The 14,833-nt window shown below is 36.0% G+C and overlaps 1 protein-coding gene across 1 annotated transcript; it reads left to right on the top strand.

Moving 5' to 3' along the window:
* Positions 1–3,433: 3,433 nt before the first annotated feature.
* LOC132544689 (2-oxoglutarate and iron-dependent oxygenase JMJD4-like) lies at positions 3,434–11,454 on the top strand. The gene is made up of 7 exons (XM_060208325.1): positions 3,434–3,717; positions 6,390–6,555; positions 7,007–7,138; positions 8,007–8,092; positions 8,422–8,603; positions 9,099–9,242; positions 10,425–11,454. Exons 1-7 carry the CDS (start codon positions 3,447–3,449, stop codon positions 11,184–11,186), a joined length of 1,743 nt encoding a protein of 580 aa, XP_060064308.1. The 5' UTR covers positions 3,434–3,446; the 3' UTR covers positions 11,187–11,454.
* Positions 11,455–14,833: the final 3,379 nt, after the last annotated feature.

Genomic DNA, 14,833 nt, shown 5'->3' with positions numbered 1-14,833 from the left:
GGACACCTGAGCTACAAATCAAGAACTTCCTCAGCCATTTCAGCTCTTGTATCGTCTTATCCCAACTGATTGTAACATGTATAAATAAAACGCCACAAATTTTGTTCCTTATTCATAATTTATTATTATGATCAGTAAAAAAAATCCTATAATTTCTACAAAATACGCTTTTGCAGTTTTGACTTGCCATAGGTTGGCATACTTCGTGCATATTGTCCTTGTGTTGATAAATATATGGCTTTATATAATGTGATTTTCACACGAAATGTGCTGATTTTTTTTTCAAATTCATCCAGTCTTTTATCATAATACAAACCGGAAAAAGAGGAAATTGTCACACAATACAAGTATGACATTTGTGTTCAAAAGCGCCATATAATCTGGATATGAAGTCACTTGATTTATCACACGGCCTTGACCTTCCTCCTACTCGTCCTTGATCTTGAAGTAATATTGTTTGTCGGGCTTACAGTTACTCTCGCAGGCAATGTTTCGGCGGTCACAGAAGTCGGAGCAGTAGTACCAGCTGGTGAATGTTGTCTGCATCTGACACCGGAAGGTACAATGTTCCATCATCTTGATACACCAATCACAGGTCACTGTACTCCACCTGGATCCATCCACCGCTGCCATAGCAACCAGGACAAACAGTACCGGAAGAATTAGTTTATTCTGTAAAAGAAAAGGCCATTCATAATTTGTGACTATCCATCAAAGAAGGAACATGGGTGAAACATATTTCATCAGATATTTTCAAGCTGATCCTACTCCAGTATGTATCAACATTTTTTTTTTATTAGGCTCATGACAATAAAATGTAGACATCATTCTTGTTTCATATAAAATGATAATATAAAAGTGTTAGCACGAGAGGACATAATACCGCATACTGTTGGTATTATTTGCGGGGACTTAATTTCGCTATATTCGCAAATACTCGCGAAATTAAATACACTGCGGACATATCTACAGTAATGGAAATTTCAGAGAGTATGCGACGCCTGATGCATGACCACGTGTTCATAGACAAGCGTGAAGTTTCATACCTGTGGACTAGCCCAATCTTGGACAACCGCGAAATATTATGCCCGCGAAATAAAACAGTATATAATACGACCCAAGTAAGATTCACTTACCATTTTAGTGTATTTCGCGCATCTTTTTAAACATTCTGATTCTTTCGTGACTTTAACCAAACCTCGTGAGATTTAAACGTTATTTCTTTACTGGACGCAGGTGCACTTTGTCGCGTGATCACTTGGATTGGATCTATATATTACTACTCAAAACTTGCATTTCGGTCCAGGAATTCGATTGACCGAGGTGTCTTATATTTAATTGTTACTTTCCAACCACAAATAAAAGTATTTATGCAAAGGAAAATCGATAAACCTTCATTACTGAAGTTTCTTCTTGTTGAACTTTATTCTCTATCAATCGTGTTCTTGTATCGTTTGAGATATATACATCAATTATTTTCTTTCAAAATGATAATAGAATTTCCATGAAAAGAATCAAAAGCTTTGTGAAATTGGCATTCCTTAAAGCAATTTGATAATATTACAGCAAGATGTACGCCTGTTAAAATGTTTTTTTTAAAATGCTCCCATCCTCATTAATTCAATGCGTGTGTTTATCACACTTAAATTCATTATACATATTCATGAAAGCAGCCATCCCATTATCTCTGTCTCATTCCTTATACGTAATGGAGCGTGCAGCCCAGATAACCCTTACGTATATCACGTATGTACCTAACTTGGACCTTTGACCGACTTTGAGAAAGAACACATGGTATCAGAAACACATTTAATTCTTGCCAACGTCCGGTAGTGGAGTGCAATTACTTACTCGTATTTTGTGCAAAATTGCACAAAATATATATGGACAGTCCTGTTTTACAAACACACACAACGAAGATCGATCACTTCACTGCAATACAATTCATATATATGACGTTAACTTTAGTTCCATATTTATTGGGTTATCATCAGAACACGCACATTTAAAAAACCAGGAGTTTTTTTTTTACCTTTTACTTCGTCTCATTTGTTTATCATTTGAATAATGTAGTTTTTTTTTCTTGTCATGACAAAAAGATTCAACACTCTTGCATCACGAACTATAAACAGTCCCATTTTGGTATACTTCAATTTTCCGTCTCAAATTATTTGAGAAATCTTTTTTAAAGATATGGTTTTCCTCTGAGTCGGTATTACTTTGGTTTGTCTATTTCTTGGTGAAACGGATAGCACTGTTATTATCACAGATTTAGGTATTGAGATAAAAAAAAATGGACAAATAAGAGACAGCGCTACAGACATATCAGTTCTATGTTAATATAGAACAGGCTCGTAAGAAATGCAATAATTTACGTTCACGAAAGTTATTTTACTTTTAAAATTAATTTCTTTTATCCTATTGATTGGAAGAACCATTGATCAGTAATTTGGGAATGGCCACAAAACCCTGAATATCATATTATATACTTAAAATCTCGGGAACCGTATTGTACTGAGAAAAACAAGCTATTATCTCTCTATCTCTCTTATACATTTCCCTTCACATGTTAATTCCAATATATAAAATTTCAACAAATCATTATTTCCACTCAACATATATACTCACCATTTTTCTGTGACGTGTTGGTTGGTCTGCAAATGTATAACGAGTGTTTTGCTATATACCTCCCGACTCAAACCTCCCCTTCCCGACTTTCTTCTCTTCTCTATCACTGGAGTAATTGAAAACATGGCCCTCTGCCTATTACTTCAAATGGACCAAACTATTCAGAACATGAAGTTCAGCTATCGTTAGGTTCCATTTAAAATTTGTTTTGCTTCATCTTATCTGAATCTGTCTAAGGTTATCTACAGATGATTAAAATCACACAAATGTTGTCTAGAATTACATGATACGTACAGTGTATGTAGACAGTTTTAACTATTGGAATTCTTTACGATTGGAGATAATTATCATAACCTATAACATACACCCTTAAACGATTTAATATCTGTTCGGACCGTTTGAATCGCTTACGCGAAAGTGACCTTAGATTCTAGCTGGCACAATGTATTTGGGTTTCTGTCGACAATGGGACACATAAAAATGTGCGTTACAGTTGTGCATATATTGTTAAACATATATGTACTTAACATTTAAAGTCAAAAGACGTGTTAGTCTAAAATATGTTTATGTTTCCAGTAATCGATCTTTTTAAAGCGTTCCGGAAAATTATGATGTTTTTGATGATATCGCTTCACCGACTCCAGACTAATTTATACGAAATAAGTTTAACATTAAGTGTTCAAAACAGGATTTGATCTGTCAAATATATCAAGACATGGAAAACATTATATTGATGGTGTCTTACAGAGTCCGGATTAGGTTGTCGTTCGACACGAAAACTAGAAACCCCACAAGATGTCTGCGCCCAGTCGTCAACCATGGCGCAGATACCGTTGCCAAATATCTCACAAATGTCAAGTTCTGAATCACCGATAACTTCTGAAATTCAACAATGTGACACCTCACAAATTTTCGCTGAGCGTATATCCCCGGCAGATATTACTTACGATGATTTTTTCCAGCAATATCTGCTACAAAATCGACCATGCATATTTTCGTCAGAGTTAACACAAGGATGGTTCAGCAGACGTGATTGGGTTGATAAAGCGACAGGGAAGCCCGATTTGACATTTTTAAAGGAACAATTTGGTACGTTACTCAGTAATACGTGAGGAAACCGACCAATACATTTTGTGAAGTTGTCATTCAATGTGATCTTAGCAATTACTTTATTTCTAAGTGTGATATGAAGTTGGACGTGTTTAAAGATGTACTCCTCTGAGAATTCAAAAAAAAAAAAAAACAGTATAAATTTTTTTTCAGATGATGAATTTTTTGAAAGATTTGATCTTAGAAAGTAGAATAAAAGCAAAAAATCGGTATGTGATGCTCTACTTTTCCTAGTACAAGCGTCAGAATATATATAACAGGAACTAATTCATTATCATATATTGTTCCTTTATTTTTCCTGAATAAAAGACATCCCTGCCATTTCCGCGGCAACCTTTTTTAAGCAATATTTTTTGTCCTACATTACAAGGTCAGGGCATGATACTTAGATATTAAGAAAAAATAATATGAAAACCACTAATTTTTCATTTACTTTGATTAGCCTTTATCTTAATAGTAACAAAAACAAAAAAAAAAAAACCTAGAAAGTATGTCACAATGTCCTAAATCCTTTAATTGACTATGTTCTAGTATTTGGAACTAATTTTATATTGAATTATATCTTACTTCCAGTCAAAATATCAGAGAAGTGCATCTTTAACGCTTGTTTGTATATACTGTGGTGATGTGTTGTATCCTTGTTACTTTGTATTGACCAAAATTTAGCCTAGATGGCATTGTCCATGAAGCAGAAGATGTTTACCCTTCCAGAACACCTGGTCTTACCCTAGTATATTTTTCAGGGATTTCCTTGTATGTTTCTCATTGTTAGCTCACATTTTGACCAAAGTTGACATGGATCATCAGTAGGAAACAGGGATATGAATTTATGAATATTTTAGTAGCCCCACCCCAGGGCCAAATAAGTAAAAAAAATTGGATCATCTTTGAAAATCTTCTCGACTTCTACAAGCAGAATGTATTGGCACATTTAAATGTAAGCACCAGTTAGTCCTATTTAGAATTTATGAAATTTATGCTACTGTGGTCGAGTTGTTAAGTGATAGGGCAGGGTCAATAGTGTACACTGATACATGTTATGCAAATATGTATTTATACAATTTAATCTTCTTCTCCAAAACTGCTGTGCCAATTTTGAACTAACTTGACATGGATCATCAGTAGGACATTGGGATCTGAATTTTTTTAATTGATGCAGGATGTCCCCAGGGGCCTGAGGGGCCAAATAAGTTATAAACAAGGTAATTCTTTATTTTTACAAGCAGAAGAAAGTGATAGTATATTGAATTATAAAAATCAATTCATCATCTTTTGAATTTATGGATCTAATGTCCCTTGGGTCAAGCGGTCAAATGGAAGGGCAAGGTCATTATTGCTTTATGTAACTACACGATATCTAACAAAATATTAAGATCCCCACCCCATAACCATATATAGTATTGATAGACATCAAATGACAAACACCATTATGATATTAGAGTTGGCCCCGGGGTCTGACCTACCCCTATGGACTAGGTTTCTGGGTTATATCATTGAAACTGTTAAGATCCCCACCCCATAACCATATAAAGTATTGCCAGGCATCAAAAGACAAACACAATCATAATATTATAAGTGCTTTGGGGTCTGGCCTCCACACCTTGGGACTTGGTATCTTGGTTATATCCTTGAAACAATTGGAATCCCCACCCCAAAATCATATATAGCATGGAGTGATACATTCATGATGTAAAAACTGGCTCTTGGGTGTAGCTCCATCCTTCTCTACATAATTTCTCCGTTAACTCATTGGTCTTACCAAACCAAAGAAGTTAAGTGAGTCTGACTGAGCTGTAATTGGGAAATATTTGAAATACCAAAACTCTAAGCATGTTACCATTGTTGGGCTTTAAGATTCAGGCGAGCGATACAGGCCCTACAGACCTTTTGTTTATATCTTGCACTGGTTTCATCAAATTTTCAGTTTGAATGAAGTTTAAGATTCTGTTGATAGTTTCTTTCTCCTCGCTCCCCATTACAGGCCTGCAGGCTATTTTTCAATTTATGATTTTTGTTTTCTTTTCTAGAGACATATCTAACTCTTAAGGTTAACATTGCAAAAATGACTTTGTTATTTTATTTTGAACTTAACATGTTGAGAAAATAGTACTTAAGATTTGATAAAATACAAGCATTTTGGCCAATATCCCAACCAATATATATGGGTAAGAAATTCTTAACAAAACACTGATCAGATAATCAAAAACGGCCCTTCAAACCTCTTACTCTGGAGTTTTTTGGCAGGAGATTTTAAATACCGCTACATGTTAAACTTTGTCCTCACTTATTTGCTCTGCAAGGAATTAAACCTGTGACTTTTTGTGTGATAACTCATGGCCCTACCAACTGAGATGAAGCAGCTTCATCAGTTGAGTGACAGAGACTGCATTTAACAGTAAATATAAGCTACACCAACCTACTTCTTTAGCATTGGTCCCTCTGTTTTTCAAGACTAAGTCTAACGTATGGTATTTTGTTAGACAAAATGTTAGGAGTGGTCGGCTGTTACTGAATAAAAGAAATATGAATAACACTAAATATTATTGGGTATGTTGTTAAAACGAGTTGAATTGCCAGATTTAATACTGGCTGATTAAGAAGTTTGCTTATCCATCTAAGTCCATTGGCCATTCCTATTCTATTTTCCCTAGGTGATGCTGTTACTCCTGTAGCTGATTGTGGACAGAAGAAGTTCAGTAGCCATTGTAAGGAGGAAATGATGATGAGCGAGTTTCTGGATTACTGGAAACGTTACATCTCCGAAGGTTATCCATGCTCACAGAAATGTCTTTATCTTAAAGACTGGCATTTCACAAAGTACGAAAATACTTACATAGTTAACAGTTGTAAGGTTTCCTGGTCTGATATTTCATAGTTAGTCCATACATAAAGCCATAACAGTTATTTTCGGAGGTTTTTGATCTACATAGTTAACACTGTGCAGTTATTAGGTTTCCTGGTCTGATATTTCATAGTTAGTCCATACATAAAGCCATAACAGTTATTTTCGGAGGTTTTTGATCTACATAGTTAACACTGTGCAGTTATTAGGTTTCCTTGTCTGATATTTCGTAGTCAGTCCATACATACAGCCATAAATGTCATTTTCTCGGAGGTTTTTGATTTACTGTAAAGATGTTAACAGTTATCTTGTATTGTGTTATCTCGCCCGTGATAGATATGCTTTTTGTCATAACTGCTCAGAAAAATAATCCAGCAACTAGGTATTCTCTTAAATATTCACCGAATATATTGACATTTTCTTCAGGGCATTTCCATCTTACAGCGCTTATTCGACTCCAGAATACTTTCTGTCAGATTGGATGAATGAATTCTGGGATAGCCGTGCTGATACTGATGATGATTATCGTTTTGTCTATATGGGACCGAAGGGAAGCTGGTAAGCAATGTGGGGTTGTTGGTGATGTTATCGAAACATTCAATGTTATACAAGTTGTGATATGATTAGGGGATAGAATGCTTGTTTTTATGTATAAACTGGAGATTAGACCATGATTTTTTAACATGAGATGAAGTCAGGTTCATTAAAACAAGCTTACTAGCTCATTCCAAAATAATTTGATTCAAAAACTGCAAAAGCAAGGTAGTTATTGCAGTATCAACGAAATTCAAAATAAACTATATTTAGTTTACAACAATTGTAAACAAGCTTTAAGCTTATAACAATCGCTCTTGTTGGCCCAGATCAAAGCACACACAGGTCTTACTGTGGAAGGAAACCAAAGTACCCAGGGGAAACCAACGTGGTCGGGCAGGTGACCCTTACCTTTTCATGTCCATTCTGAGAATCAAATTCTGAACAGCAAGGCGAGTGCGTTACCACTGCGCCATCCAACAACCCATTGACCACCTGACCACTCACTCTACCTATTGATCATCTTTGCTATTTTGGCATCAGTTAATTGGTTACAATTGTCTTTCGATTGATTTTAATTATTGGCCATTCACTAATATTAAGTAATGGAAGATTATATATAACATGAAAGTTCCGACTTCCAAACCAGCTCACAAACCCCTGGGTCTAAATGACACTACTTCGTATAATAATTGTTATGTATTATATTTTTGTTGAGTTGTTCCTCCGTGGGCTGGTGTGTATCAGGATTCCTGAAAAATTCGAAATAGAAATATATTGTATGATAGTATCTGTATCAATTTAATTTACAACAAATTATTTATTTAACATCTAAGTTTATACAAAACTACAGTTTCAAAGAAATATAAAGCAATATTTGTATCACCTTCAGGACACCATTGCATGCTGATGTGTTCAGGTCTTTCAGTTGGTCAGCTAACATCTGTGGAAGAAAACACTGGATTTTCCTTGCTCCAGGTAAAAACCAGAATTATACATCACTTAAATGTTACACTCTGAAATCAGATTAACAGATAAAAGTACTATAACTCTGAGAATTTAGATTAAATCACTTGAAATTTATAAAATCTGCTTAACATAACATTATTAATATATTGTGGATGTATCTTGCATGTCAAATGTTCAGTGTTTGTATCGTAAAACATTTTCTGGAGTATTAGCTGCTGTGTGGAATACTGACAGCTTTTCAAGTGAAGTATACCAGTATGTTAAATGCTTAAAAAAAATTGACGTCAGATTGCAAATGAATGAATATAAAATTATAATGTAAATGTTTCATTTTCTAGGAGAAGAGGAGAAATATAGAGACAAGTTTGGTAACCTTGTATATGACATCAACTCAGATGAACTTAACGATCCAAAAAAATACCCATGCTTTAGCCAATCAACAGCCAGGATAGAGGTCATTCAGGAACCTGGAGAGGTCATCTTTGTTCCTAGTGGATGGCATCACCAAGTGCACAATCTTGTAAGTCTCCAAAACTCCACTTTGGTTACAATAGAAACTGTGTCGTATCTCCATGGCAACAATTGTGTCACCATAGCAACAGTATTGATTTCACCATGACAGCAAAATAAGTAAAACATCTACATTGGAACAATATTGTTTTACCATAGCAATTGTTTAATTAACAATAATTTTTTTTTGCACCTGCAATTGCAGACTGATATTTGTACTACAGCTACGAGTAATAAATCCTTTCAGATTCCCACAAGGAAAGGTAAAACCTGCTATTATGAATGTGCATTAGACACAAACATTATATTATGACAGCATTTCGGATATTAGCAGCACTCATTGAAAGATATTATACATTAGATTGAGTCTGTGAAAATAATAAAACATATACTGGTAACATGAAACTGGGTATTGCTTTTGCTTGCAGTGTAGGAGAACATAACGTTCATTGTTTCATTGTGTCAAAATCATTTTTCCATATAAAATTTTTTATTTCAATTTCAGGAAGATACAATCTCCATTAATCATAATTGGATGAATGGTTGTAATATCTATAGATGTTGGAAATTTCTCAAACAGGAGTTGTGTAATGTACAGCGGGAAATCTCCGACTGTCAGGGCATGGATGGATGGCATGAACAGTGTCAGGTACAAACCTCTTCAGTAAAAACTGTCTTCAGTGTGTACTGGTCTATAACAACCCCTTCAAAACAGCTGTAAAATTCAGTGTAACAGAGGTCATTATATATTTCAGGATCCCTGGCTTACTAGTCTGATGCTCAACCAATCGAGCTAAAGAGAAGTTCTCTCTAGCCGAGTGGTATATTGCGGCTAGTATTTTACCAGGGTTACATACTCCCTCTCCAGGAAATAAGTCGCCCTTGAGTTACTAGGGGTTACAGCGATGGTGGTTGGGCATGGCTAAGTACTATTCCATGGTCCCTATATGGGCACCAATATAACAGAGGTCATTATTTATTTCAATGCCTCTGCTAGGAATCGAACTCGGGACCCCTGGCTTACTAGTCTGACGCTCAACCAATCGAGCTAAAGAGAAGTTCTCTCTAGCCGAGTGGTATATTGCGGCTAGTATTTTACCAGGGTTACATACTCCCTCTCCAGGAAATAAGTCGCCCTTGAGTTACTAGGGGTTACAGCGATGGTGGTTGGGCATGGCTAAGTACTATTCCATGGTCCCTATATGGGCACCAATATAACAGAGGTCATTATTTATTTCAATGCCTCTGCTAGGAATCGAACTCGGGACCCCTGGCTTACTAGTCTGACGCTCAACCAATTGAGCTAAAGAGAAGTTCTCTCTAGCCGAGTGGTATATTGCGGCTAGTATTTTACCAGGGTTACATCAGAGAAAACTATCTAAAAGTTTACATATCCAAAATTTTATCCTTGAAATTGAAATATGACATCATTATGAATAAGAGAACATCTGTTTTCTCAAGGTAAGTCTTTATTTGTGTGTAGAAACAAAAAATGTTTTTAAGAAGTTTACAACAGTTTCAAAGAAAAATTCCAGGTGCCTCTGTTTTCAAATTTCTGTCTGTAAATATGTTGATTTTACACAACTATTATGAATACATATATTTTATGGTAATAACTTTGTAAGCATATGTGTGGATTAGCAATCGATAATTGAATTGTGAATTATTTCTATAATAGCTCATTAATTCTTGAACTGCTATGTTATTGGGAAAGAACACACGAAAAGCCAAAAATATATTTTTCAAACAATTAGAACTTATATTTTTTTAAAAATGAGAACGAAATGAATTTTCAATGTATTCTGAGCGATGTTGCTTTCTCTGTTTTCAGTTGATTCTGAAAGCCAGCAGTGGAATACATTACTCGGAGTTTTACCAGTATTTGGTTTCTATAGCAACACACAGAATGGCTTTTCTGCAGCAGGATCAGAAATGTGATGAGGCAAATAATCAGCAGTGCCCAAGAACAGATCACTCTTGTAAACTTGAATCTGAAGGAGTAGATCACTCGGGTGTTTATACCAAACAATCTCATTATAGATCAGATCCTGTTGACTGTAAATCAAAAGGGCAGTGTAAATTAGAAGAAAATACAAAGGATATTATTTACAATGAAAAGATGAAAGGGTGTTCTCTATCAACCGAGGAAGCTGTCGCGACTTTCAAAGAAAATCAATTTGATGTGTGTACAAGTGATAGAAATAATATCTCAAGTCCATCTGAAAAGTCTGAAGTGCTTACAGTTCAGAATTTGCATCAAAACAACCTTGACATGTGTCAAAGGGATACGGAAATTGACACATGTCAAAGTGATAAACTGTTTGACACATGTCAAAAAGATACCAATAACGGTGTATGCAAAAACATAAGTGATACCTATAGCTGTAATGTAAACATTGTGCCGATGAACACTTCTAACATGTCTAAGCAAAAAATAAACTCTCGCAAGGGCTCAGTGTATCATGCAATCTTTGATCTGATCCAGGTCAAACAGACTCTTGTTGACATGTTAAACACTGACGAACACAAGCTGGTAGTAACAGACTCTAAAGCTGATTCTGTGATAGAAAAGATAAACAGTTATGTCTGGTGAGGAAGCAGATGGACAAGGCATAGCAGCAACAATAGTTAAATTTATTTATGGAAACACAGGAGGTTCCACTGTTTTCATCAGTCCCAGTCATAAGCTTTTTATTATGTCATGTACGTGTATCATTATGCCTACACGTGACATTCATTTTAATTGAGGAGGCAAATTATTTCAGGATGTGTTATGAAATACTGACACAAGCTTGTGTGCTTTAATAAATGTTAACTTGTATCTGTTTATTTAATTCATAAATAAAAAAAATTGAAATATACGTCTTCAGTAATATCATTCTACGAACCAACAAACCATTACCAAGAGATAGGTTTAAATCTTGGGACTAACCAATCTCAGCAGTTTCACCAACCTCTAGACATCATTATCTGGTTAAAGTCCTTCTAAATCAAGGGTGACAGAGCCTTAAAGGGTGTAGTTATCACAAAAGTATGTATTTAGATGATGATATATTTTTATATTTGAAAATCATTTTAAATTAGTCCAAAAACTGTATTGGAAAATTTAAAATTCACAGGAAATATGTAATTATAGCATTTTATATGATTTGAGCAGTTCATGATATAACTAATATCAGACTGACATTATGGAATCGGAAGAATTGGTGACACTGCTGAAGTCTTATTGATTTCGTCTGGGTCATTATGTCCTACAGATATGTTGTTATTGTTGTAAGGGAATTTGACCATGTTAAGTGAACATGAAATTCAATAGATTGGTTTCTTCATGCATATCAAGCACTGTAGGTTTATCCCATAATATAGTGATTGGAACTACATATATGGAAATCCCATCATCTTAATCAAAATACCGTCCGGTGACTCACCTGATTTGACAGTTTTAATGAATTTACAATTATTGACCGAACAATAGGTCTGCAGATGGTTGGATTGCGGAACTTTCTTCATGGCATAAGTTTATCTTGGTTCAATAGGCAGACTAAGGTAAGTCTAGAACAGAAGTGAGTTGATATAACAATATATAAAGAATACTAGAGACATCCATTCCCCCTGGAGATTTACAATACCTGTGGTACCTCCTATCGTTTTAAAACGCCCATTTTTCAAAGGTGTCTATTTTCTGTGGTTACTCATTTCATTCTCATAAGGATTTCTATTCCATTTTACAGGCTTCTATTTCAGTGTTTGATCTGGCTACACATGGCTTTGTTTGTGTGAAGGTATATCAACCTACTTTGCTGAGAATCAATTGAAAAGTATATCATACAATATTAAGTGCCATATACTGCAGGGAAGGAAGTGGATGTTGAGGATATGATCATGTGAATACAATACAGCCACACAGAGACTTGTGATGATACAAGCCAGTAACTTCTCAATGATAGTTGTGTGCATCAAAGTTGCAGGTGCCCTTTATTAATCAAGATGTCTGTCCATTTTCTTGTTTTGGCATTATATCATTATGAAGTTCTGTTCAACCTATTCCATTCAAACCTACTCAATGCTTCTTTGAAGGAAGTGATTTCCCCTGGAGTGATTTTCAGGTCCTGAAATAAGGGTTTTGTCACTGTTGCTAAATTTAGGAAATCTGTTTCTACAAAATTTCTTTGGATCTGTTTAGATAATTACACTCATCCAAGACATTTTCCATTGCTCCTTCAAAGTAAGTTCTGGCTCTCGTCTGATTTTCATATTCAAAGGTCAAGGTCACCATTATTCAAAATATAGCATGGCAGAATGTTACTGATAAATATTTAGTTCTGACCAATTGAAGCATTATTGACAGGTCAAGGTTGTCAAGTCAAAGGTCAAGATAAAATTAGAAATAATTTAATGGCTGATAATTTATGATGCTATGAGGCTTTATTGACTAAAATCAAATAGGAATTTGAACAACAAGATCAAGTTCATTAGGTCAAAGGTCGACATCAACTCGGAACTATTTCACTGGGGAATATTTTGTAAGGACAAAATGTAGCATGATTAGTTGAAAACAAATGATAAGTTACCCAACTATAAGTCAAACTTCATTTATATTTCTATGGCAATAATAACTAAATTAAATTAAATTGAATAACAATTAAAAATTCAATATAAATGTTACATTCAGAGCCTGACAATGTAGGGTATATTGTTTGTGACATCAAGTTTTTTATTCCATTATATATAATTTAGTGTATTTCAATAGTCAAAACACAGATTATGATGAGGTTATTTTCATGACATTTCATGCATTTTGTGGTAATAGGATACAACTCATAACCCCAGGTCCCAATTGTCAATATATAACCACCAGGCCACAATTGTCCACCTATAACCACCAGGATCTAATTGTCAATCTATAACCACCAGGATCTAATTGTCAATCTATAACCACCAGGCCCCAATTGTCCACCTATAACCACCAGGATCTAATTGTCAATCTATAACCACCAGGCCCCAATAGTCAATCTATAACCACCAGGCCCCAATTGTCAATCTATAACCACCAGGCCCCAATTGTCAACCTATAACCACCAGGCCCCAATTGTCAACCTATAACCACCAGGCCCCAAGTGTCAACCTATAACCACCAGGCCCACATTGTCAATATATAACCACCAGGCCACAATTGTCCACCTATTACCACCAGGCCCCAATTGTCAATCTATAACCGCCAGGCCCCAATTGTCAATCTATAACCACCAGGCCCCAATTGTCAATCTATAACCACCAGGCCCCAATTGTCAATCTATGACCACCAGGCCCCAATTGTCAACCTATGACCACCAGGCCCCAATTGTCAACCTATAACCACCAGGCCCACATTGTCAATATATAACCACCAGGCCACAATTGTCCACCTATTACCACCAGGCCCCAATTGTCAATCTATAACCGCCAGGCCCCAATTGTCGATCTATAACCACCAGGCTCCAATTGTCAATCTATAACCACCAGGCCCCAATTGTCAATCTATAACCACCAGACCCCAATTGTCAATCTATAACCACCAGGCTCCAATAGTCAATCTATAACCACCAGGCCCCAATTGTCAACCAATAACCACCAGACTACAATTGTCAATCTATAACCACCAGGCCCCAATTGTCAATCTATAACCACCAGGCTCCAATTGTCAACCAATAACCACCAGACTACAATAACCACCAGGCCCCAATTGTCAATCTATAACCACCAGGCCCCAATTGTCAATCTATAACCACCAGGCTCCAATTGTCAATCTATAACCACCAGGCCCCAATTGTCAATCTATAACCACCAGGCTCCAAATGTCAATCTATAATCACCAGGCCCCAATTGTCCACCTATAACCACCAGGCCCCAAGTGTCAATCTATAACCACCAGGCCCCAATTGTCAATCTATAATCACCAGGCCCCAATTGTCCACCTATAACCACCAGGCCCCAAGTGTCAATCTATAACCACCAGGCTCCTATTGTCAGTCTATAACCACCAGGCCCCAATTGTCCACCTATAACCACCAGGCTCCTATTGTCAGTCTATAACCACCAGGCCCCAATTGTCCACCTATAACCACCAGGCCCCAATTGTCAATCTATAACCACCAGGCCCCAATTGTCAACCAATAACCACCAGAATACAATTGTCAATCTATAACCACCAGGCCCAATTGTCAATCTATAACCACCAGACCCCAATTGTCAATCTATAAC

This window comes from Ylistrum balloti, unplaced genomic scaffold, assembly GCF_031769215.1.
Source record: "Ylistrum balloti isolate Yb309-2 unplaced genomic scaffold, AGI_CSIRO_Ybal_v1 Utg369590, whole genome shotgun sequence".
NCBI lineage: Eukaryota > Metazoa > Mollusca > Bivalvia > Pectinida > Pectinidae > Ylistrum > Ylistrum balloti.
This window is presented reverse-complemented; position numbering and strand designations above follow the sequence as displayed.

Bases quoted from the DNA above. Each gene is read 5' to 3' on its own strand.
- LOC132544689 (XM_060208325.1), top strand. From the start codon at position 3,447: ATGGCGCAGATACCGTTGCCAAATATCTCACAAATGTCAAGTTCTGAA. The intron at 3,718-6,389 runs GTACGTTACTCA...TATTTTCCCTAG, and splicing joins ATTTTTAAAGGAACAATTTG to GTGATGCTGTTACTCCTGTA. The intron at 8,093-8,421 runs GTAAAAACCAGA...TTCATTTTCTAG, and splicing joins CTGGATTTTCCTTGCTCCAG to GAGAAGAGGAGAAATATAGA.